Genomic DNA, 26044 nt, shown 5'->3' with positions numbered 1-26044 from the left:
TACCGGTACTATGGGTGCAATACTTCTCCAGTTGCTACGAAGAAGTTAATTTTCATCAAATCTCACACAAAGAGGTAAAAATGGAACTGTTACGAAAATTGATAGTCTACTTGATGACACCAACAGCATTACAAATATCTGAAACGTCATACGCTGGATATTACAAAATATGTAGGTCACAGCTGGGGCCGCGTAAACACGTGAAATTAGTTGCATACTTGTCAAATTGGCAAGATGGCCTCTGCTCTTATATGGTCATCTTAGTGTATTAAGAATCTTGCTTGGAATAAATTAAATTAAAGAGATTCATGCACATTTCTATTTTCAGACGTTCAGTAGGCTTAAAATAAATAAAGCTAGACGATAAATCCATGTCGTAGCAGGGGTGTAGCTAGGAGTTTAAAGGCCCGGGGGGCTTAACCTCTTCGGGAACACCTGCATTTTGAGTAATATTTATCTTTTCATGTAAAAAACAATCATTTAGCGATGAACGCTTATCTGGTAGTTCTGATATTCTTCTGTACGTTACATTTTTTTAATCGTTGTAGGATGAAAACAAAACAGGTTGACTGAGCATTATTATTGCTTGATAAGCGAGATCGTTAATAAAGAAACTAACAAATCAAGATACGGAATGTAAAGACATGCTCTGTAATTATCCCAAAATTCAAACATATGGATTTTGCTCGGTGTATCTGTTGACGGTTCCCGGTCATTTCATCCCCGGTCACTTCATCCCCGGTCACTTCATCCCCGGTCATTTCATCCCCGGTCACTTCATCCCCGGTCACTTCATCCCCGGTCATTTCATCCCCTGGTTACTTCATCCCCTGGTCACTTCATCCCCCGGTCACTTCATCCCCGGTCATTTCATCCCCTGGTCACTTCATCCCCGGTCATTTCATCCCCTGATATTTTCATCATCTGATCATTTTTATCTAACAAATTGTAATTTAAAAAATCATGAAATGAGCAATATTTAATGTATTCATTTTTTATTTAAATGACAAAATTGTAAGATGTTAATGTTTAAAAGGAATTAAAGCAAATTTTATACAGGCGACATGATATCACGAGGATAGGTGAACTCAGCCTTTATTAGAAAAAAATAAAACCTTATTTCAAGGCTAAAAATGACGCGCCCATTTTCAAGAAAGAGCGATTGAAAAATAAAATAAAGTGAAACATGGTCGTACTTTCACCACAGCTTGGCCTTTGATGATAAGTTATCAGCGGCACGGTCATAATTATTGTAATCGCACTTCTATCTCTCAAATGATTTTTTACTACTTCCACCAAACCTTGGCCTTCGATCCGGATAATATTATGATATTACAACCCCCACATCCAATAGAAGCGCTATAGCTAAGTACACACCCAGATTTACAATATAATATAAGATTTCTCTTTAAGAAAACAAAGTGGAAGAGGAAACACTATAAACACATTAGTAACAAGTCATAAAATGTCAAAAAGCATTCTACATAATCATATTTGTATACAAAATATTTAATTGGGGATGAAATGACCGGGGATGAAGTGACCGGGAGATGAAGTGACCAGGGGATGAAGTGACCAGGGGATGAAATGACCGGGGATGAAGTGACCGGGGATGAAATGACCGGGGATGAAGTGACCGGGGATGAAGTGACCGGGGATGAAATGACCGGTCACCCTGTTGACAGCTAAATCTCGGCAACTCAATACCAAGGTTGTCTGCCAGCAGTGTCGCCTTACTCAGGATGCCATCCTTGAAGTGTTCCTCGGCATGGTGAAGTTGTTTTTTGATTATATCATTAATGTGACTGCTGATGTGCTGTTGATCGACCACTTATGCTAAGACTGCAACATCAGACGAATAATTGATGACAATTAAAAGACAAATTAGAAACGCATGAAAGTAGGCACTGATTACACATATGCAGATTGTCCGGTTTCACTTACAGGGGTTATTTTAAAGAACGCCAAACAGTGAAAGATCTTCTCAAAGTTGTGACTTAAAGGCACTTAAAGCGTGAAATAATTTGTATTTCTCTGTCCATCGTGTCTCACGCAAAATTGGTAACTTTAGCACCAACGCTCTCGCTTTGGACTGTTACGGAAGAAATAGATAATCTTCTCGAATATACCAACAGCATTAGCCTACGTATATCTGAAACGTCATTCAGGTCAATGATAACAAGTTTAAGTCTGTGGGACGCGCAACGTAGGCCTACAAGGTCTGCTTTTGGATATTTTTAAAGAATCCCTGCCTGAACATTGTTATGAATGCTACCTATCACGGTGCAGAAATTGTAGCCTTGGCCGAGTAGTTTATTCATATCTAGACTGTACTTAATGTATTTGCTGACAATTAGGCTACGTTAGACACTGGCAGTGCGTCTCTCTTAACAGAGACAAAGCCAATGAATTCTTCTTGAGTACAATCGCCATCAACAAATCCAACGCTCTAACACATCTATTCAGTGCCAGAGATATCTGCATTTTCATAACCGAAATACCAAGAAAACGTAGTTAATTCATGCTGCTGCCAGTGCTTCGTCGATACAAATCAATGTTTTGACTTAGATGGCATGGGGAGAACTTTCTTATATCTCTTCTATCGTAAAATAGTGAACGGGATTAACTTGCTATTGTATTGAACATCAACAATGACCGCAACTCCGTAAGACGTAAATACATGCACCAGATAGCTGCACTGCAGAGGGGTGCACGTAGGCCTACATCAATTTATGATAAGTCCCCTACAACTGTACTTCAGTCACTTGTTCAATTGCTGCAAAGATTTTAATTGATCTGATGGTGCAAAAAAAAAAATGGCTAGAACTTTTTGGCTGCTCAGAATCCGGGGTGTGTGTGTGTGTGCAAGTGCACCACCTTGCACCCTCCCCCTGCGGGCGCCCATGGGGCGCTGTCTCGTTCTGAAGCCGCATGCAACCAAGTGCTCTCTTCTATGTCAGCTAAGGCAAGTCGGCGCCTAAGTTGGTCTTTAAAGCGTTTCCGTGGGGCACCTCTGTTACGCCGACCTCCTTTTAGCTCACCAAAAAAGACTGCTTTTGGCATACGTTCGTCCCCCAAACGGGATACGAGCTCTGCCCAGCGTGACTGTCGGACCATAAGAAGTCCCTCTATACGTCCATACCGGCATTCGCTGTTTGTAGTGCCGTCTTGCCACCGTATGTCCATGATGGAGCGCAAACATCTTTGGTGAAAGCGTTCAAGTAGTCTCAGTTACTTTCTGTATAATAGGCCTACCCCTGTCTCAATTGTAGGACTCCAATTTTTATTTAAACTCACAATGGTGAAGCACGCCACAATCTACATTTAACAACATAAACATGCACGTTTATTTTTGGTGAAAAAAAAATTATTTAAAAAATGTGTGCACTAACTTAAAAAACAACAACTGGAGTTTTCCACTACGTACACAGAGTGCTCTCCACACAAATGTAGGCCTACGACGTCATCTCTTTCTACTTTTTATTTCAAAAGAGATGTAGATCTAGTATCCCATCTCAAATTTAGATCTTGAACTTTAGTCAAACAGTTTCTTATTATTTGACCTGAGAAATATAGACTCAAAAAGAATGTCGGTTAATTCAACGATAACAATTTCAAAAAACCTAGATCAGGTAGGTTTAATATTGATCATAATTGATGATACTGATAGATCTAGATTCTAGTCATTCTAAATCCCTACTACTAGCTTAAGAGGCCTAGACTCACCGTTACAGAGTCGTAATATTTAATCTAGATCTATCTATATATCTAATCTAGATATAGATCTAGATTCTATCTAAAAATCTAGATCTATAGATTGAGACTGACACTGAGCCGTGACATACCGATACTTTTATTTCTTTTTTGGTTGGGGGGGGGGGGGGGGAGCGGGTTCTCCCATATTCAATATTGACGTTTAAAAATGAGAACCCTAGTTGATCTTTTAAGAATCAAATATAGATGAAATTATAATTGTAAATGATTGGTTGAATGATCGATGTAAATATTGCACTTGTACTGGTCATCAAAATGTAAAGATTACGTTTGTGGCCTAATGTTGAAGAATGTTGGGTTCGTGTGTCCACTTAACACGTAACAGACACGAATATCGGAGTAATATACACAAACTTGAGTCCAACTTCAGCAGACAATATGAGGTTTATTTAATAATAAAATATACTGCACATCTAGTCGTTACACCAAAATATCTAATTATCAATATAACTACATCCACATAACAGCGGTATCAAATATAGGCCTACAAGTCCTTTATAACACAACTTCACTACTAGAATACGTCCGCATCCCAGCGGGTAACAATAATCTTCAATAATATGTATCCAGCTCTAAGTACAGAAGACTTAATTACTAGAAACGCATTTACTGTCTCTACTCCCAGAGACGACTCTACTCAACTCAAAGTTACTACCGTTCTCCAGTGACCAAAAGATACTACTAAAATTTAGTCATTCTTACTTCCTCTTTCTATATCAGAGGATTCACGTGTCCTTCACCTTTATGACCGTGGTGAACATTTAACAGGCAATGTCAACCGAGACTGACAATAGATCTATAATTTCTTATATAAGACAGACGTTACTTCAAAAAAGTAGATGATTACGTCCTACGCGTCATGCATTTAGTCATGCATATTAACCAATGACTTAAATTCTGCCAAGTCACTGGTTTTCCTGGCTATCTCAGGCAACCCATTCCATGCTCTAATAGCACTAGAGAAGAAGGAGTATTTGTACAAATTTAGATCTAAATCTACTATAGTAAAGGGCAATGGAAGGTGGGCCTTAAAATCACGTTTCAATACTTTTAAAACTATTTTTGATGGATTAGACACATTAAAATTCATCGATTCCTACCAAACTTCAGATAGAGATAAAGTCTATTTCATTTTCAACTTCTGAAGTTCAGAAGTTGCAAATGAAATAGACTTTATCTCTTTTGTCGTGATATAGGCCGAATTATGTGATGCGCACTGCCGTCCTGATAGGGAATATTGTGCACTATATTGTGCGAGACAAGAACATAATGTTTTGGTGATAATTAAGCTTCTCAGACTTAAAGGAGTAAACACAATACTGCTTTGGTTTCAAGAGGGGACTGTTTCTTTCATTTGTTCTTCACTTTATTTAGTGTTATGAACATAATGAAAACAATAGTCGAAAACCATGTCCGCTTAGTCTGGCTTTACTACACTGACTGACTACACAACACACATTTCGTGAACACATTCTTACGAACGAGTTACAAGCACATGTAAACATAAGAACGACAACCGATACAGCATATAATTTTCATAACATTTAGTATCATTATTAAACATGTGCCTTTATTTTTCCTTTCCATGTCGTTGAGTTGTTTCCCGTAAATTTACAACTGGTAGGCTATCATCAATGGCATTCCCTGTTAGACCAACCTTTGTTGAAAGAACTAAAGCAACAGCCTTCGAACCGTGGTCTTAAGCTCGGCGGGAATATGTTAGAAGACGCTCTTGTACAACTCTGCTGCAAGTCTTGAATCTCAGGATGCCGACACCTTCAAATTAAATTTATATAAAATCTTTTTTCTTTCACCACTCAAATAGTAGGCTATAAGTAGGCTCTATCTACTGTTTTGTTGTTTAGATATTTACGTTGTTTTATAATTAAAACCAAATAGTTTCTAATTTCCCAAATATGTTTGTCAGGTTATGGCGCATTATGGGATTGTTTTAAGAAATGTTGCCTCCTTGTGGAGTCAGATGAGCTCCTCCATTGGACATGGTGATATGATGTTGACGAAAAGAACCGAAGAAATGATTGAGAGAATGGAGGAGACGATTGCTAGTTTTATGGAGAAGGAAATTAAAGCGGAGAAAGCGAGACAAGCTGTCTTAGACTTAAAGGCAATATTAGGTAATATTAGGCAATACTAGATAGACTAGGCAATATTAGGCCAACTAGACAATTCTAAGTATTACAAGAGCAATGTTTCTCAACATTTTGCCCCGCTTCCCTTGTCATTCCGCATACAAAGAAAATTACATGCGCCGAAGTAAAAAAAGAAAAGTGGAAGTAAAAAAAAACAACAATAACTAAAAAAGTGCCGATATTGAAATTTGAGAGTCATTTGAGGCAGAGCACGTACGTCTGTAATGGGCTTGATCTCCTTGGCGGTAGTAAGATCATCTTTGTGTTAAGCAACAGGACTTGAAGCAGGTCATTTTGAGACATGAAAAAGGCATCACAACAATGGTAAGGGGTTTTGAACAAAAAATCCCCCCATTCTGACGTGAAAAAAGATAAAATTGCATTGGCGTAGACGTTTTACAATTTCTTCTGCAAGTAAACGTCTGGGATCAATCTTTTTTGCAGATGCCCCTCGGGAAAACAAGATCAACGTTTCTATTCTATTCAATAAGTTAGTTTTAAATAGTAGTAACACCTAATGTCCTTATTACTTAAATTTTGAAACATGGATTTAGAAAGATCAACAATACAAATACACAGGTAAAAGACAAGTTCGCAACATTATTTGTGTAGACTGCAGGAAGTAGAAAAAAAACCAAAATCATTAACAAAATAAACTAAATATGCTAGCCGAGAGTATTAAAACCATTTAATATATGACAGTTTTAATATCTTAATTTAGTTCTTTACATAAAACATTTGCATTGATCAGAGCACGAAATTGCGTTCTGGGAGACTCGATCATCAATGCTATTTGTGAATGAGACTAACGGTCGATGAAATATATTCCATGAATGGGATCTTTTTAAAGGGCATATCGAGAAACGACGGTTGTGTCTCATGGATTGTCTCCAAATCATTTTTTTCAGAAATATTATCTACCCTAAACATTTGTTTAAATGTAACATACTTTACGTAATATGATGAGTTTATTTCTAGTCATGCATGTTAATCAGTGACAAACTCTGCTAAGTCATTGTTTTCCTGACATGACATGAAGAGACATACATTCGAGTTTGGATTAATTGTTGTAATTGTGTTGAAAGATATTTCCAAGAAAACTGTTGAGGCTAAGAGCAAGCACCTAGGACAAGAAGAGAAACAAAAAGAAGAAAGTCAGACGATCAGATTCAAAGAATATCAAAGAATACATAAACTTCAGGAGGAAAAAGGTTGTTTTTATTTTTTTACTAACAATTAGGCTAACTTCATTGAGTCATGCATAGTTTTGTTTTTGCTTCAAAATAAAAAAAAAATACTGTTTGTATGAGGCGTGAAATCAGCAGAAAATCGTTTAACATCTTACTAATACGTCTAGCAGTTCAACATGTTGATGATACATTGAACAGTTCAACATGTTGATGATACATTGAACAGTTCAACATGTTGATGATACATTGAACAGTTCAACATGTTGATGATACATCGAACAGTTCAACATGTTGCCAATTTATCTGTCTATTCCACCATGTTGCTGAAACATCTAACAGTTAAACAAATGTTGCTAACATATCTATCCGTTTAACATATCGCCAATACATCTAGATATTAAACTTTTTGTTGATACATCTAGCAGTTAAACATGTTGCTGATACATCTAGCAGTTAAACATGTTGCTGATACATCTAGCAGTTAAACATGTTGCTGATACATCTAGCAGTTAAACATGTTGCTGATACATCAAGCAGTTCAACATGTTGCTGATACATCTAGCAGTTAAACATGTTGCTGATACATCTAGCAGTTAAACATGTTGCTGATACATCTAGCAGTTAAACATGTTGCTGATACATCTAGCAGTTCAACATGTTGCTGATACGTCTAGCAGTTAAACATGTTGCTGATACATCTAGCAGTTAAACATGTTGCTGATACATCTAGCAGTTCAACATGTAGCTCAGAAAAAAGTATTCCCACTCCCATGTCCAGTTCTGGTATTGGTTGGGTTACGAGAGGTAGACAAAATCCAAAACAACTTTTACTCATAAAATAATATCGTTCGATATCACAGAAATGAATTGCTTATTGATGTTTACATAACCATATCGTTCGATATCACACAAATGAATTGCTTATTGATGTTTACAAATGAACAGTTTTATTGGAAAAGGAAATTCTGCCAACTAAAAGAAAATTGTCTCAAGTGAAAGATTTACTGGAAGAGAAAAATGAGAAGTTGAGAAACATTGAGGTAATGACTTACACAGACTATAGAAACATTGAGGTAATGACTTACACAGACTATAGAAACATTGAGGTAATGACTTACACAGACTATAGAAACATTGAGATAATGACTTACACAGACTATAGAAACATTGAGGTAATGACTAACACAGACTATAGAAACATTGAGGTAATGACTTACACAGACTATAGAAACATTGAGGTAATCACTTACACAGACTATAGAAACATTGAGATAATGACTTACACAGACTATAGAAACATTGAGGTAATGACTTACACAGACTATAGAAACATTGAGGTAATGACTTACAAAGACCATGGGCGTAGCCGGGGGGGGGGGGAGAGACGGACTTTAGTGACTGCTTTTTACTTTGATTTTGTTTATTTTAGGTGAGATTTTAATACTAAACCATCACTTGCCCCATCGCAGCTAAGGGGGTTTTGAGTTTAAAACCCCTACCAGGGGGTTTTGCAGTTAAATTCCCCTCTTCTATAAAACAAAACAAACAAAAAAAATGCAAACGACAATACCCAAATTCCAAGAGCATAGCTGAAGAAGATTTTGATTTTAAAACCCCCTCCGAAATTTACTATAAACCCCCTCTTCAATATAAAAAAAAGCAAATTACACACTCCAAATTCTATGAGTGCAGCCAAAGGGGTTTTGAGTTTAAACCCCCCCCCCCCTCAAGTGGGGTTTGAAGCTAAAAAAATACCTCTTCAATATAAAAAAAAGCAAATTACACACTCAAAAATCTTTGAGCGTAATCAAAAGGGTTTTTAATTTAAACCCCCACCCAGTGGGTTTGAAGCTAAAAAAATACCTAATCAATATAAAAAAAGCAAATTACACACTCAAAAATCTTTGAGAGTAACCAAAGGGGTTTTAAGTTTAAACCCCTCTTCAGCGGAGTTTGAAGCGAAAAAATATCTCTTATATAAAAAAAAATGAAAATTACACACTCAAAATGCTATGAGCGTAGTCAAAGGGGTTTTGAGTTTAAACCCCCTTTCATCGGGGTTTGATGCTAAAAAATGCCTCTTCAATATAAAAAAAGTAAATTAAACACTAAAAATTCTTTGAGCTTACCCAAGCCAAAGGGGAGATTTGAGTTTAAACCCCCCTCCTCCAGATGGCTTTTTTTTTTTAGTTTAACACCACTCAGATTTTTTAAAGTTTAAAATCCCCCTGCAGAGAGTTTTGAGGTTGAAAAACCCCTATCTTCAATATTACTCTAAAGCAAACTAAAGTCACCAAATTCTATGAGCGTAGCTCAATGGGGTTTTGAAGTTGTTAAAAAGTTAAAAACCCCACAACAGGTGATTTTGACGATACAACTTCACTTTTCGATATAAAATCTAAAGCAAACTACAGTCACCTAATTCCAAGAGAGTAGCCAAGAGAGGTTACATAATTTCTACCAGTAGCTGGGCTCCATTAATAAAGTGCAGTAGATAGCCATCTGCCTAAATTGAAAAAGACTAAATGTGGCTCAACAAAGATGGCTAAGACGGATTTTAGGAGTCAGTTATAGAGATCGGGTCTCAATCAAGGAAATGCTATGCCGAACTGAGAGTCGACCCCTTGGTAAGGTTGTGATAAAGTGTCGTATGAGGTTTGCGGGACATGTATTCCGACAAAATTAATTACGCATAATAAGAGTTGCAATGACAAGGAGGCCATTACGAGGAAATCGCAAACAGGAACATCCTAGTACAACTTCACGCCATACTTTCATAGAGGTCCTCAGAGCAGGTGTGAAGAGACTTCAGACATTGCCAGCGACAGATTTTTGTGGAAACAGCTTGTCACCCTATGAGCGCGGGAGGATCTAAGTCAGTAAGAATAGCACGGGTTTTGAAATAAAACTTTTTAATAGCAGAATATTGCACAGTAGATATCTCAGAATATGCATTTTTTAGGCTCTCAATACCAGAAATATTGCTTGGCAGAGGGGCTTCGCCCCGCGCTGGAGGGAGCTCGAAGCGCTCCCCCAGACCCTATTACTGGTGCGGGCGGGAAGTCTACAAATTTTCCACTAACAAGAAAAACTTATTCAAGGGTATAATAAACGTTTTCTGAAAGAATGAACAGTCAGAATGTAATAAAAATTAATTATATATATACACACACAAATATGTATATATATATATATATATATATATATATATATATATATATATATATATATATATATATATATATATATATATATATATATATAGCACTGGGGGGGGGGAGAAAAAAAATCCCCCCAACCCCCCCCCCCCCATCCCCCGAAAAAAAACCTGGCTACGCCCATGACAAAGACTATAGAAACATTGAGATAATCACTTACACAGACTATAGAAACATTGAGGTAATGACTTACACAGACTATAGAAACATTGAGGTAATGACTTACACAGACTATAGAAACATTGAGGTAATGACTTACACAGACTATAGAAACATTGAGGTAATCACTTACACAGACTATAGAAACAGAGGTAATGACTTACACAGACTATAGAAACATTGAGATAATCACTTACACAGACTATAGAAACATTGAGGTAATGACTTACACAGACTATAGAAACATTGAGATAATCACTTACACAGGCTATAGAACATTGAGGTAATGACCTATATAGACAATAGAACATTGAGGTAATGACTTACACAGACTATAGAACATTGAGGTAATGACCTATTTAGACAATAGAAATAGGCAAATAAACGACTTGGTTATACAACTAATAGGAAAGCTAACTTTTAAAAAACTAGATGTACATTTCATTTTACTTTCCAGAATCCATGCTGTTATTGTTTTAATTACAAAAGAAATATTTAACTATATTTTCTTGCTAGAGCTTTCATGTAGTTCTGACTGATTATTGCGCCCAGGACATGATTCGTCTGAAAGATAAAACAGACGAGAGAAGAGCAGAGAAACATAGATGGAGTGAAAGTGGTCTAGGTGAGCTGGAATATGTTGAGGCCTATAATATGAAGTGTTCTCGTGTTCCTCTCAGAAAATCGTTTACTATATGGAGCTTATAATGCAAAGTGTTCTCATGTTTCTCCTAGAAATCCTATATGGAACCTATATTGTGAAGTGTTCTCATGTCCCTCTTCGAAAGTATGTGCTATATAGAACTTATAATGTAAAGTGTTTTCATGTTCCTCTTAGCACTCATTTGCTACATGCAACTTTCGCCTATTTCTTAGTCGGATGAATCGTTGCTAGGATACACCCTCTATTTCTGCAGTTAGCCTCCAAGATTCACAAGCATATAAGAATGTGGCCATGACCAAGGAGCGCACCAGTCTGATTTTAGAATCTGTGGTTTTCAACTAGTCCCCAATGTTATTATTGAAGTACATCGCACTGGTGGCCTCCTTATTGAAGTTCTGGATTACTTTATTATATTTTTATTTATATTGTACTTTTCCTTTGTCAGAGTGCCCCATGCCATGTCCTGTTGAAAGCTTTCTTAAAATCATGACATGAAAGAGATTCTGTTGGTGTTGAAGGTATTTCTCGCAGAGTATTTTAAGGTTTAGAATTTGCTCTGTTGCGACCTTGACTAAAACCGCTTGTTCTTCTGATACGATTTTGTCTGCTATCGGTTTTAGCTGGTTTAATATAATTTTTAACAGGACTTAGTTGGGATGGTTAGCTGGTTTAATATAATTTTTAACAGGACTTAGTTGGGATGGTTAGCTGGTTTAATATAATTTTTAACAGGACTTAGTTGGGATGGCTTCTGAGACTGAATGGTGCAAATTCGTCTTTTAGTCCATCTTGTTATCACATCTTTTTCCTCAGACAAACATCTATTGTTTTTGTCTTGCTTTGTGGTAGTTCTTCGATGCTTTGAGGTGGTGAGGTCCTTTATCAGCTGTTAGGCATTTTTTTTTAAATGTCATTTCTGTTCAGCCCATTCTCCGCTAAAGACCAAGTCCTTAATGGAACTTATAATGTGAAGTGTTCTCATGTTCCGCTGAAGACCAAGTCCTTAATGGAACTTATAATGTGAAGTGTTCTCATGTTCCGCTGAAGACCAAGTCCTTAATGGAACTTATAATGTGAAGTGTTCTCATGTTCTGCTAAAGACCTTGTCCTTAATGGAACTTATAATGTGAAGTGTTCTCATGTTCTGCTAAAGACCTTGTCCTTAATGGAACTTATAATGTGAAGTGTTCTCATGTTCTGCTAAAGACCTTGTCCTTAATGGAACTTATAACGTGAAGTGTTCTCATGTTCTGCTAAAGACCTTGTCCTTGATGGAACTTATAATGTGAAGTGTTCTCATGTTCCGCTAAAGACCAAGTCCTTAATGGAACTTATAATGTGAAGTGTTCTCATGTTCTGCTAAAGACCTTGTCCTTAATGGAACTTATAACGTGAAGTGTTCTCATGTTCTGCTAAAGACCTTGTCCTTAATGGAACTTATAATGTGAAGTGTTCTCATGTTCCGCTAAAGACCAAGTCCTTAATGGAACTTATAATGTGAAGTGTTGTCATGTTCCGCTAAAGACCTTGTCCTTAATGGAACTTATAATGTGAAGTGATCTCATGTTCCGCTAAAGACCTTGTCCTTAATGGAACTTATAATGTGAAGTGTTCTCATGTTCCGCTAAAGACCAAGTCCTTAATGGAACTTATAATGTGAAGTGTTCTCATGTTCCGCTAAAGACCTTGTCCTTAATGGAACTTATAATGTGAAGTGATCTCATGTTCCGCTAAAGACCTTGTCCTTAATGGAACTTATAATGTGAAGTGTTCTCATATTCTGCTAAAGACCTTGTCCTTAATGGTACTTATAATGTGAAGTGATCTCATGTTCCGCTAAAGACCTTGTCCTTAATGGAACTTATAATGTGAAGTGTTCTCATGTTCTGCTAAAGACCTTGTCCTTAATGGTACTTATAATGTGAAGTGATCTCATGTTCCGCTAAAGACCTTGTCCTTAATGGAACTTTAATGTGAAGTGTTCTCATGTTCCGCTAAAGACCATGTCCTTAATAAAACCTACAATGTGAATGTTCTCGTGTTCCTCGTGACGTCTTGTCCCATATAGAATTAAAGACTTGATCAACGTTTGTTTAGATATTGCCAATGAGATTATGTCGTTTTCCCTTGACCTTGGTGAGCTGAGAAGCCTGGAGAAACAAGTGAGTTACTTGAAAGACACGGTGAGTTCAACTGTACTCTTTCAATTTGTTGTATAACACGGCGCTGTGTCAAGATGAACCTCAACCAAGTCACGTGTTTAAAAGTTTTTATGTAGATGACTTTTTTTTTCGTTTGTACAAAAATTGCATCTCCCTCTAGGAGTGTTGAATGAATTGTTCAATCAATCAAGTATCACGTGTATGGGGCAGGGGGGATTAAACAAATTGCATCTCCCTCTAGGAGTGTTGAATGAATTGTTCAATCAATCAAGTATCACGTGTATGGGGCAGGGGGATTGAACAAAAACTATAACAAGAGAAATAAATGTACTAACCCTTGTGGAATATTTAATATTTAACAAATTCAACAAACTCCCTAGCATCTGTACATTTCTCCCCTACTCAAGTTCTAAAACTAAGTGATACCAACATCGGTTTGCCAGAGGTGTCATACACCCCCCCCCCCCCTTCCCTGGACCTATCCAATAATTTCTTTTCCTTTTACTTTGGACCCGAATTCTGGGGAAGTGGTATATAGCGCCTCGGCACGGGGCAAATATGGCCAGAGGTGACTGAGTTAGATGTCATTTTTGTTAAATTCCTTTTTTATAGCATGCTTAGTGTGCTATGGACAATGGTCCAATCTCTTTTGGGGGATTGGGGGGGGTATTTTAGAGAAGGTTTCCGTGCCGCCTTGATGGGTTGCCTGAGCCAGCCAGGAAAACCAGTGACGTAATCATCTTGTTTGAAGTAACGTACATATTCTATAAGATGCGCTCAGCAAGCACAACTCGGCTCGAGTCGGGATTGGAACTTATCTCCCTTGAGAGGTAGTCAGTGCCACTTGACTAGTTATCCATTTTTAAACGACTGAATGAATATAAGTTACATTCTAGAAACATGTTTATAAACAACTAAACTTTCTTTCTAGAGGCTTTATCTGTATAGTTCGAAGACTTAATTATTACCGTGTACACTAGATATTTTATCTGTAGGCTATAGTTTAAAGACGCTTATTGTGTATATTAGTTAGTTTATCTGTAGGTTATAGTTTAAAGACTCTTATTGTGTATATTAGTTAGTTTATCTGTAGGCTATAGTTTAAAGACTCTTATTGTGTATATTAGTTAGTTTATCTGTAGGCTATAGTTTAAAGACTCTTATTGTGTATATTAGTTAGTTTATCTGTAGGCTATAGTTTAAAGACTCTTATTGTGTATATTAGTTAGTTTTTCTGTAGGCTATAGTTTGAAGACTTGTTACCATTCAATCTAAATTTGATGATAAAGTAACGTCGTAACAAATGAAATAACTTTGAAGAATAAAATATGGTCGTAACAAATGAACTATGTGTAACGAATCAAGTTAATCTAAGAACGGAGTAGTCACGTGTGTGTAACATTTCACAGCTGCACAATCAGAAAATTTGGTACGACGAGGAGCTTCAAACGAAATTATTTTATTCTACAAGAAGCAAGGAAATCAAACACAGGATCAACTACTACAAGTAAGCTTTAGATTCAGGTTACGTCAGAAACAAAGAGAATTAGATGAATTACAGAAATGGGAATCGAATTGGAGCATGACTTTCCACCCAGAAAAATGTCATTTATTAAGAGTAACAAAAAAAAAACTAAAACAAATAAATTCCACTTATCTTATTCAAGGTAAACCAGCAACACAGACTAATAGCACAAAATACCTAGGTGTTATAATAAATGAAAAACTGTCATGGAATCCCCATATTGACGAAACTATCAAACAAAGCATTAGGATTTATTAAAAGATATTTCTATAAATCAAATAAGAACATAAAACTAAAATGTTATTTAATAAACTTGGTTAGGCCAAAAATAGAATATGGAACAGACACAAAATAGATCATAACAAACGAATATTCACATTCAACTAGAGTAACACCTTTAGTAAAATCTCTAAATTTAGAAAGCCTTCAGGATAGAAGACTCAAAAGTAAAGTAGCAATTATACATAAAACACTGAACCATAATCTTCAAATACAAAAACAAAATTTAATAAAGTACTCTGAAAGACACAAAGAATGGCACGTCCCATATGCTAGGACAAATTTGTACAAATACTCCTTTTTCCCTAGTGCTATTAGAGCATGGAAAGGGTTGCCTGAGCTAGCCAGGAAAACCAGTGACTTGGCAGAATTTAAGTCATTGATTAATATGCATGACTGAATGCATGACGCGTAGGACGTAATCATCTTTTTTGAAGTAACGTCCATATTATATAAGATAAGTAAAGTAGCAATTATACATAAAACACTGAACCATAATCTTCAAAGTAAAAAACAAAATCTAATAAAATACTCGGAAAGACATAAAGATTAAGGTACATTCTTCGTATATGCTAGGACAAATTTGTACAAATGCTCCTTCTTCCCTAGTGCTATTAGAGCATGGAATGGGTTGCCTGAGCCAGCCAGGAAAGCATGTGGCTTGGTAGAATTTAAGTCATTGGTTAACAGTTAACATACATGACTAGATGCATGACGCGTTGGACGTAATCCTCTTCTTTTTTGAAGTAACGTCTGTATTATATAAGATAAAACAATAATGGCGAGTGATGTTGGCAAACATCATGTAAACTTAAAGCATTGTACATCACTCTAATGACCTATTGTTTTTAAAAAGAGTCATTTAGACATGGAGCGTTGATAGTTAGTAGAGGTAATATAAAACTTCGTGTTATTTCAATAGACATGCATTACATTCTATTTAAACAAAAAACTAGGTCTATCAAGAATGTTTTCGTTCTCTGGGTTCATTTTCTCAATTTTAATCTCATTGAGATGGGGCAAAGTACTTATAGATATATACATATTTACAACATATTTTTATTATATTATTACAATTGTTACTATTTGAGTTGACCTGTTTTTACAAAGCTTATATTAACTCCCTCCGTCTGTCTGTCTGGTCAAAAGTTTGTACACTTTAGTTCTCCTACACTCAATCTCGGATCAAACGGACAATTTGGCACAATTAGTTCATTGACAACAAAAAAATAAAAAAAAAGGACAACAAAAGAATCAATAAAAAAATAACCAATTAGTTAATTAACTATTGGTAATTAACTATTTTGTTTGGTATCTAGAACAAGGGAAAGAAATTGTAATTAACGGAAGTGGTGGTATAAGCTGAACTACTCCCCTTTAAAGGTCATATAGGAGAAGTTAAGAAAGAACGTATAAACGATTTTTTGTTGCATCCCTTTGTTAAGAAGTTTAGAAACAATTACGTCTGAGCGTTTTTATTTTGTTGTTGCAGATCTTTAAGAAGTTTAGAAATAATGACGTCTTAAAGTGTTTTTTTTTTGTTTGTTGTTGTTGCAGATCTTTGTTAAGGAGATTAGAAAAATCTGGACGCAGTGATGACAACGAAGACGATTCCGAAGAAAACCAATTGAAAGGAAGATCAGAGCAGATCCTCGTGGATGGGTCTCCAGGGGTACAGGCGAATGAAGTAAGCCGGAACATTATTTATATCTAATAGTAAACAAAGGATTAGTAATATTAAAGACATGTTTTAAACGTGTATTCTATGCACACGACTTTAAATGCCAGTCAAGACACTTAAATAGCCATGACTTCACTCATGAGACATTCACTCAATAAAATATTTATAGCATACCACACACAGCTGCTCTCCCCTCCTGCCGCTAATATAAAAGTACATTTGTTTTCTGAAATCTACAAAGTCAAACCAAATTGCATTGTGCTGCTTTAAAAAACCTTATCTAGATCTACTAGTAGGTCTACTAGAGTGAAATAGAGTATGTGGTTAATGAAAAGATGTGGGTGCATTGCATTACAAATGAGAAATTGTAGTTTGATATGCATTTCCTGATCCTATTTGAAGACTGGATATTCACGAGTAGACACAACAGAGATGAAGTAAGCTTTACCTTAACCTTGACTCCTCCTTCGCATCTCGAGCTTCAATGATGACCAACCTTTGTCAGCTTAGGGATCTAGAACACTCTAGTAACAGGTCGCATCATTAAAAAATAAATGGTCTAGTCCTTTGGAACAGAGCCTCTGAAATGTCATAATGCTTGAGATATAGGATGCAAACCAAAAGGCATGGGTTCGAAACCTCGTCTGGTTCCGATTTATGCGCCTACAAAGTGATTGTCTGGTCTCGAGATACCAGGCACCTGTATGTCCCTCAGGAAGACTTTGAGTCTTAACAAGACGAAATAAGCTTGACAGTGTATGTGATGAGACGTAAGTCAATCAAAGACTAGTTTAAGAACTACATCTCGAAGACGAAATGACATAATTAGCGCTATCCTACGTATGTTGTTTTTTTTTCATTGGTTTGTTACTTACACGAATATTTCTTGCTGAGTCAATCTCTGTTGTCCACTGTGCACTCTAAATACAGAAGAATTAATTTCCCTTCTCGGTATCAAACAAAATAATTAATAATCAGTAATTAATTGACTAATTAATATTTTTTATTGATACATGTATTGTCTTCGCCAATGAATAATTGTTTTAAGTTTCCACTTGATCCGATGAGAATGGGTGTGGGAGAAAGAACGTGTTCAGATTTTTACCAGACAAAGTGAGTGGATGTAAGCTGTGTAAACAAAAATGTCTCCTCTTTCTGTTATTTATGAATGAGTTATTGCATTGAAACATGATAGCCTACGAGGGATTGAATTCGCTAGAAGAATATTATGGATTTAAAGTGAACAACACTGAAAGTAGGACATTAGGTCAATGCTTGCTAACACGACTCCTAAAAAGACATTTCCTCCTTTTGCTGGACATTTGGTAACACTATACTAGTCATACATAGTGATAGTAGATCTAGAACTAGTATAGGCCTACAGCAAATTTAATAAATATGTATATCTCTATCTAGGTAGTCAATTACTTAAGTCAAAGGTATGATTTGAACGTGATGGCCGACTACACTATGCTGCGAAGACTGAAAGAAGAGATCGGGGTACAGGGTCTGGCTTACTTGGTGGAGAAAATTAGACTTCAGGTAGGCCTACACTTTTACCTGTCTTTGGTAACACAAGTCTAGCAGCTTTCTAGAAACAGAAAATTGTAGTAGACCTACTTATTATATATTAAATACTCATACACAAAAGACTAACGTTTTTTTTAAATGACTTGTATCTATCACTTTTGTTTCATGCACACATTGAACACAACAGCAGGCTCAGTGGTCCAATCTCTTTTGTGAACATATGTTGGGGGGGGGGGGGGGGGTGTTCTGACCTCGATGCTCTGCAAACATCCCGAGTTAAATAAATAAAAATAAAGGCCTACATCGAAATTCCAACTCCTTGTCCCTCAGCCATGAGGATCCATTCGGGCACGACAACGTAAAACCCAGGCTCCCAGACCTCGTCTATCAAGGAAAACCAATAACTTCACAGTGAAAATTATGAACTTCACACGCGAATAAATGTCACACGTAATTGTTATTCTTCTTTTATGGGTCCTCTGTAAATCAACGATTGAATTTGCTTTTCTACACACGTAAACTATTTCGCGTATTCTTAGTTATTTTCGAATGCATTGCTATTTGTCTCTTGGGAATATAAAACAACACACCAACTAACTTCTGTGTCCAGGGTAGTTCTCAGTTCAGCAGCAGTCCATCGGATTCGTCTTCTGTGGATTGGGAAGACAAGAGAGTGGACAAGGCTTTAAGAGCCATTGCAATGGAATACAGGTACATTCGAACGAACTTTGTTTGTTTTATTGTTCATTACCCAGGTAGACAGGCCTAAATAGTGTGATCAATGTACCTGACATACAGAGATGCTGTATCTGCACAGTACACACCAATTCAAAAGTATGACTCACAATTGTTTTTTTCAATTGTATCTATGACAACAATGAAAAACTGTTCAAATGACATCACTGTATGTCAACGTCTCGACTATTAATGGTAATCTAAAAACTATCTCCCTTTGTAATGTAGAGACAATGATGAAATTTATTTTAACCAGCCTACTTTTCTCTCTCTACTGTAGAGACAATGATGAAATCTATTTAAACCAGCTTTCTTTTCTCTCTCTACTGTAGAGACAATGATGAAATCTATTTAAACCAGCTTCCTTTTCTCTCTCTACTGTAGAGACAATGATGAAATCTATTTTAACCAGCCTACTTTTCTCTCTCTACTGTAGAGACAATGATGAAATCTATTTAAACTAGCTTCCTTTTCTCTCTCTACTGTAGAGACAATGATGAAATTTATTTTAACCAGCTCCCTTTTCTCTCTCTACTGTAGAGACAATGATGAAATTTATTTTAACCAGCTCCCTTTTCTCTCTCTACTGTAGAGACAATGATGAAATCTATTTAAACCAGCTCCCTTTTCTCTCTCTACTGTAGAGACAATGATGAAATCTATTTAAACTAGCTTCCTTTTCTCTCTCTACTGTAGAGACAATGATGAAATCTATTTAAACCAGCTCCCTTTTCTCTCTCTACTGTAGAGACAATGATGAAATTTATTTTAACCAGCTCCCTTTTCTCTCTCTACTGTAGAGACAATGATGAAATTTATTTAAACCAGCTCCCTTTTCTCTCTCTACTGTAGAGACAATGATGAAATCTATTTAAACCAGCTTCCTTTTCTCTCTCTACTGTAGAGACAATGATGAAATCTATTTAAACCAGCTCCCTTTTCTCTCTCAACTGTAGAGACAATGATGAAATCTATTTAAACCAGCTTCCTTTTCTCTCTCTACTGTAGAGACAATGATGAAATTTATTTTAACCAGCTCCCTTTTCTCTCTCTACTGTAGAGACAATGATGAAATCTATTTAAACCAGCTCCCTTTTCTCTCTCTACTGTAGAGACAATGATGAAATCTATTTAAACTAGCTTCCTTTTCTCTCTCTACTGTAGAGACAATGATGAAATCTATTTAAACCAGCTCCCTTTTCTCTCTCTACTGTAGAGACAATGATGAAATCTATTTAAACCAGCCTACTTTTCTCTCTCTACTGTAGAGACAATTATGAAATCTATTTAAACCAGCCTTCTTTTCTCTCTCTACTGTAGAGACAATGATGAAATCTATTTAAACCAACCTTCTTTTCTCTCTCTACTGTAGAGACAATGATGAAATCTATTTAATCCAGCTTTCTTTTCTCTAACATAGGGAACATGATGAAAACAAACGTCTGTTCAGAGTTCCTGGCCTCAATCCTGCAATAGAAGACCAAAGAGAAGATCGCCAGCCAATGGTCTGCTCCCCCTCCTTCTCCAGCAGCTCCAACATGACCAGGGACACCTCCAACACGGAGTTCTCTGGACTGTCCAGCCCAACCAGCAGAAAGAGCTCAAACAATTCACTCAAACGTAAAACTTCACTGGCTCGATTCAAAAAGTTTCTCAAAATGTAAACAACTTGTTATCAAGACTAACTCGAAAACATTTGGACAGATAGATTTAGTTGAATTCAATGATATCTTCAGTTGAAAGCAAATTGAAACCTTCATTTCTTTTACAGTTAATAAAGTTGAGTTGGACACATTGTTTCTAATTTGTGTTTATTTTTGTGAACAATATTGTTTCATGTCATATATATATATATATATATACATGTATATATAGTAAAACAAAACAATGAACATAGATAACTATAAAAGATAGAATAAAGTGGAATACCAGGGGGTAGATGATCTGATTACAAATTCCTTCAAATGTGTCCATTAACTTTTTTATGTCAGACCTAACAGGTGACACGATGGGAATAAAAAGACAGATATGTAAACTTAATACCTTAGTAAACCTAGACTCAGTTGCAAATATATCTAAAAAAAACCCACAAAGGTAATATAAAAACTCTTTGATAAAACAAGTAACACTCAAAAGAAAATATAAAAAAAAACACTAAAATTTGATATTGAAGAAAAAAGAAGCTTGGATAAAAGTTAATTTCACATTGTCTACATTTTGCAATATGATAACTCACAAAAATGTACACAAGAAACTAAAATAAAATGATAATTAATAGTTTTTTCTTGTGGTTTACTTTCATATCTATATTTTATTTCAAAGAACTGGTTTTTTTTAAGAAATGACCAGAAATTATAAAACATTTTAATGCAGCCATTTGATACAGAATTAACTAATAAAAGTTTCCAATTTAAATGTTTCTTAGAAATAACTTCTATGACCTCATGTAAAATATAATGCAAATCTTAGGAATGCATTTCTCAAAGTTCGCTTCCACACACACCTAAGAAACAAAAAATCAATAATGACTAACTTAACTTAAAAAAAGTAATACTAAAAAATCAACTTCCACAGCTTTTCCATCTTTACATTCATTAGTAGAATGCAGGTACACAATATGATTTACTACAACTGACCAATGGCAAATTAAAGGACAACTAGCTCAAACAATATGACACAATCATTTCACAATGTGGAGGACGCCTTTAGTTGTTCATCTCATACAAGATAAAAGCCAGTGCATTAACTCTCCACAAAGATCCAAAGGAAAGGGAAATAACTGACAGGTTTGGGATCAGCAGAGTCCCAGGTTCTTGTCAGAAAGAAGCTGCTTTTCCTGATGTTTCTTCATTGCCTTTCCCATGTTTGGTTACAACTGAAAGACAGCTGAGGTTTGGATATAGAGTTTAATTTCACCACAGGCCCAACAAGATTTATTAACTCCACTAAAGTACACACAAAAGTGAATGAACCTTTCATGTAACAATCACTACTAAACCTAAAGAATACTTGTATCTTAAATGTGTGATTTCTTGTACACAGAGCCCAGTAAATGCACAAGGTAATGGAGCTAACCAAGAGAAGTAACAATTTAAGAGGTCTAATAATCCCTTTCACACAGACTATGTCACTATTTGTTGCAGTTCCTGGTCACACATTCCAAGCATCTATTTCTGCTTCCAGACATCCCCTAATTAATGAGAATACAATGTCTGATAAGGAATAGGACGTACTGTTAGTTGTGTAATAGTTCTCAAATAGCTAACATGGGAGAATGAGACGGTAGATTTGGTGGTAGTCAAACAACTAATTGGATGAGGTCAGCTATAGGCTCATTTAAACATGGCAGTATAAAAGTAAATGACTATTTATAATATCAACAGTATCTTAATACAAATGATAGGTATCTATGATATTATCTTATAATATCATCCATTAAAATACTTGTATCATCTACAAGACTTCAATTCTCAAGTTTTATAAATAAACTCCCTCAAAGTAAGAGATGAAGCCATGTGGATGTACTTTCTCAACTCAAAGCCTTATAAAGAAGTTTCAAAAGATTAAAACATAATTGTAAAAACTACTGTGTGTACATAGAAGATGAATAATATTATGAAAAATCAAACATTTGATTTAAAACCAAATATAAATGTAACGATTCCATAAAAAAAAATGTAAACTAAAACTATAAACTGTATGGTAACAAAGGAAAAACTCAATGCACACAAGGTGCAGATGCAAAATAGCATTGTACATTTTTATCAGGACAAAAAAATAATAACAAAAAAAGTGTTAACATTCTATTGAATCATGGGATAGATGAATCCAACATACCATGAAACTAGGATTGCTTACACTCTTCTGAATCATTAGGCATGAACACTTACAAACTGCTGAATTCTATATGGAGAAAATAAGTTGTGATAAGCTGCCACTAATTGCCAGTTAAACAATCTGTGTTTATGGTGTTTATATCTTAATAACATCTGGCATCATCATCACTGTACTTAGCTCTAATCATAGAATACTTTTAGGTAACAATGACATTGATCTTCTCAAGATAGCTTCACTAGCTAAGATCTATCAAATGTATATCAAAGTCAACAAATGAACAGTAACATATAAAACAAAAGCTTTGTGCTCTCAATATGAAATACTTATCAATAAATGCATCTCTTTCTTTGCTTATATTTATTAAAAGATAATGAAGCATCTATGTATATCACTGAACTACTTCAAGGGGATCTCTCTGAGCCTGTCAAGGATAAAAGAGGAAAGTTAGGCTAGCATCACTAGATTCTATCAAAGCAAGCTATCAAACAAAACAACACGAAGTAAAACTTGGAAAGGAATAACATTCAGAAGACTGGACTGGATCATGGGTTTAACATTGAAAACAAATGTCTCTGAAGTGAAGACATGCAGGAGAAAGAGCAGAAGAAATAGGTCTCATATTCCGAAAGCATTACTTGAGACAGAATGAAAGGACACTAATATCTTATGCATTAGGGGAGTTCTGAAGATGACTGTATTTGTTATGATCCAGATTAAAGAAACTCACATCAAATTCAAGAAGAGACATGTCTCAAAGAGTGAACAATAGAATCTGTACACTGTACACAGGATCAAAAGATAAATATAAGTGAAAACAAAGGATATAGTTTTGGTTAAACTTATGATAAAGAAATATTTGAAAAGAAAATTGTATGTAGCTAAATAAAGAATACAATAAAAAGAATGTTTTTATATTATCAAATCTCCAATGCGAAACAAATCACAAAATGATAGAAGCTTAAAAAAAAAATGAATGACATGGTGACAAAGCAAAGACCAATGACATGGTGACAAAGCAATGACCAATGACATGGTGACAAAGCAAAGACCAATGACATCATTAAGGCCATCACAAAAGCAGTTGCAAGCCTAATATGCAGAATCAATGTATTCACTTCTAATTCTAGAAATGATCAGGGACAAAAATGTGACTAAATTGCTATTCAAACCAAACATGGAGTGGAGAGTAGATGATCAGTTTGTGTGCTACCATGTTGGGTTCCCTGGCTCCATTTCCATTTTCATTCCTCTCCCCCTGCCTGGATAAGAGTAACGCACATACTTGTCAATGCTGTCCTCTCGCACAGAATAGTCCCCAGGCCTTTTTTGTTGTAAGTCCTTGACAATGACAGAGTAGTTCATGGTCTGTACTGGCTGGGATGAAGACTGAGCTTCTTCCTTTATCTGCAGATATATGTTGAAGTTTTAGTGAAAGGAAGAGAAGGCCTACATCCAAGACAAACATTCCAGACTTACTGATGTAACATAGCAAAGTAATACATACAATGTTCAAATGTTTTGGATTTGGAAAGTATATTTAATGACTATTAGAAAGGTTGACTAATTCATTGCCCTAATTTTAAGAAAAAATAAAGAAAACAAAAGCTGTCATTGAAAAATAAACGTTCCTAGGAAAGGTGTTTGAAAGTCTGTTACAAATGTTCACTAAGTGAACACAGTAATGTGTTGAGACTTTTACTTGAAGTGCCCTCCACTACTAGGTTTTGATTCAGAGAAATTGGTTCAGCAGCATTCTCTTTTCCACATAGTCATTTAATGTTGATCTCACATAGAACATATCTTAACATAATACATAAAGCCTTTCAGATATGATGGGTTATGGGGAGATATGGTCATATTACAAGGTCTTTAGGCTCGCAAAGACTTTCCTTCAGGGAACAGTACCAGGAAAAAGAAGGAAGAGGCAGCCAGAGAAAATGATGGGAAGCCAACATAAAAGAATGGACGGGCCTGCCACTGAAAGAGGTTCTATCCAAGGCAAAAGACAGAGAGGAGTGGAGAAAGATGGTGGACAAATCTTGTGTGGCGCCCAAACGGTCTAAGAGACTAAGGGATGGATGAAGGTGATGGGGAGAGAAAAAAACAAACAAAAGAGGATTAAAACCAACACTGCCCGACTGTTCACAATGATTTGGGGAGCACTTAACTTGCTAGAAATGGAGGGATTAAAATCCCAGATACTTGGATAGCAGGGCTATCCCGTTACATAGTATTTAAAAAGCTACAACACTTCTCAGAGACACCAGATGTATAACATTGAACTTTTTAAGCCTGTTTAGAGCAGGAACACTACCAGTAACATAGTGAGAGCTTGAACAAAAAATCTAGGAAAGGTCAGATGCTGAAGTGCTAGGTAGATGGGCATGTACATTTGTAATGGGCTTGATTATCATAAGATCATCATCATGTTCAGCAAGACATTTTATAGTTCTTAGAACAGTACATTATTGAGGCTACCCAGAACATTGTGTTATACAGAAACCTTTACAAAGTATAATATTTTGAGCAATGTGGAGTGCTGTATTTTCGTGGAATTTCATACAATTTCTTTAACTACCATAAATATATTTCACAATAATAATAATAAAACATTTGTTTCAATAATTCAGTTACAGCAAAACCATATATCAAATAGAGTTACATAATAATTCAATTAATATAAAGTCCTGAATGATCTCAATGGTAAATTATTTAATTTATTACTTCAATATAAAACTCAGCCATCAAGTGTTCTGGCTAAGATTAACATGCTGAACATCTCAAACAATTTCTTTAAAAAACAACAACACAACATTGTGAAAATGTGTGGGTGATGCAGCTCAGCTAGCTACTGGTTAATAATGTCATCTGTCTACTGGCCAATAATTTAATTTGTCTATTATTTCTTAGATTATTAATTGTAAGTTTACAATCTAGTTTTCACAAAGGCTAAAAGATATTTTGAAAAGTGTGTTTTCAATTAATCTTGGAAGTCATGTGGTGATATTAGTTTTTGAAAATGAAAGAATTCACCTTGCAAACATTTAAATCTCAAAATCAATTTAACAAGGTTTTGACTCTAATTACATATGATTTGATTTAAAAAAATGATTTTAGATTTATCAAAATTTTGTTTGTAT

At 35.6% G+C, this 26044-nt stretch overlaps 2 protein-coding genes across 6 annotated transcripts in view; one reads left to right on the top strand and one right to left on the bottom strand.

The window, feature by feature from the left end:
• The first annotated feature begins 3429 nt into the window (after nt 1–3429).
• Nucleotides 3430–20866, top strand: LOC106069788 (uncharacterized). 2 transcript variants are annotated; one of them, XM_056031945.1, is made up of 11 exons: nt 3430–3632; nt 5702–5909; nt 7010–7135; nt 8060–8154; nt 11008–11116; nt 13253–13338; nt 14727–14824; nt 16679–16808; nt 18219–18344; nt 18943–19043; nt 20488–20866. In XM_056031945.1, the coding sequence occupies exons 1-11, from the start codon at nt 3588–3590 to the stop codon at nt 20729–20731; spliced, it is 1368 nt and encodes a 455-aa protein (XP_055887920.1). In that variant the 5' UTR covers nt 3430–3587; the 3' UTR covers nt 20732–20866. The 2 variants fall into 2 exon arrangements, with proteins under 2 accessions (XP_055887920.1, XP_055887921.1); XM_056031946.1 differs by lacking the exons at nt 11008–11116; nt 13253–13338.
• Nucleotides 20862–26044, bottom strand: part of LOC106059902 (glutamine-dependent NAD(+) synthetase-like) — a 36942-nt gene continuing 31759 nt past the window's right edge. For all 4 annotated transcript variants that reach the window (XM_056031941.1, XM_056031940.1, XM_056031944.1 and 1 more), the window contains one exon: nt 20862–24308. In XM_056031941.1, the coding sequence (XP_055887916.1) occupies nt 24111–24308 (198 nt within the window). In that variant the 3' untranslated portion in view covers nt 20862–24110. The remainder of the gene's footprint in view (nt 24309–26044) is intronic.

The sequence above is a fragment of the Biomphalaria glabrata genome, chromosome 6 (assembly GCF_947242115.1).
Source record: "Biomphalaria glabrata chromosome 6, xgBioGlab47.1, whole genome shotgun sequence".
Lineage (NCBI taxonomy): Eukaryota > Metazoa > Mollusca > Gastropoda > Planorbidae > Biomphalaria > Biomphalaria glabrata.
The sequence above is the reverse complement of the archived record's forward strand: the minus strand, read 5'-3'. Positions and strand labels throughout refer to the sequence as shown.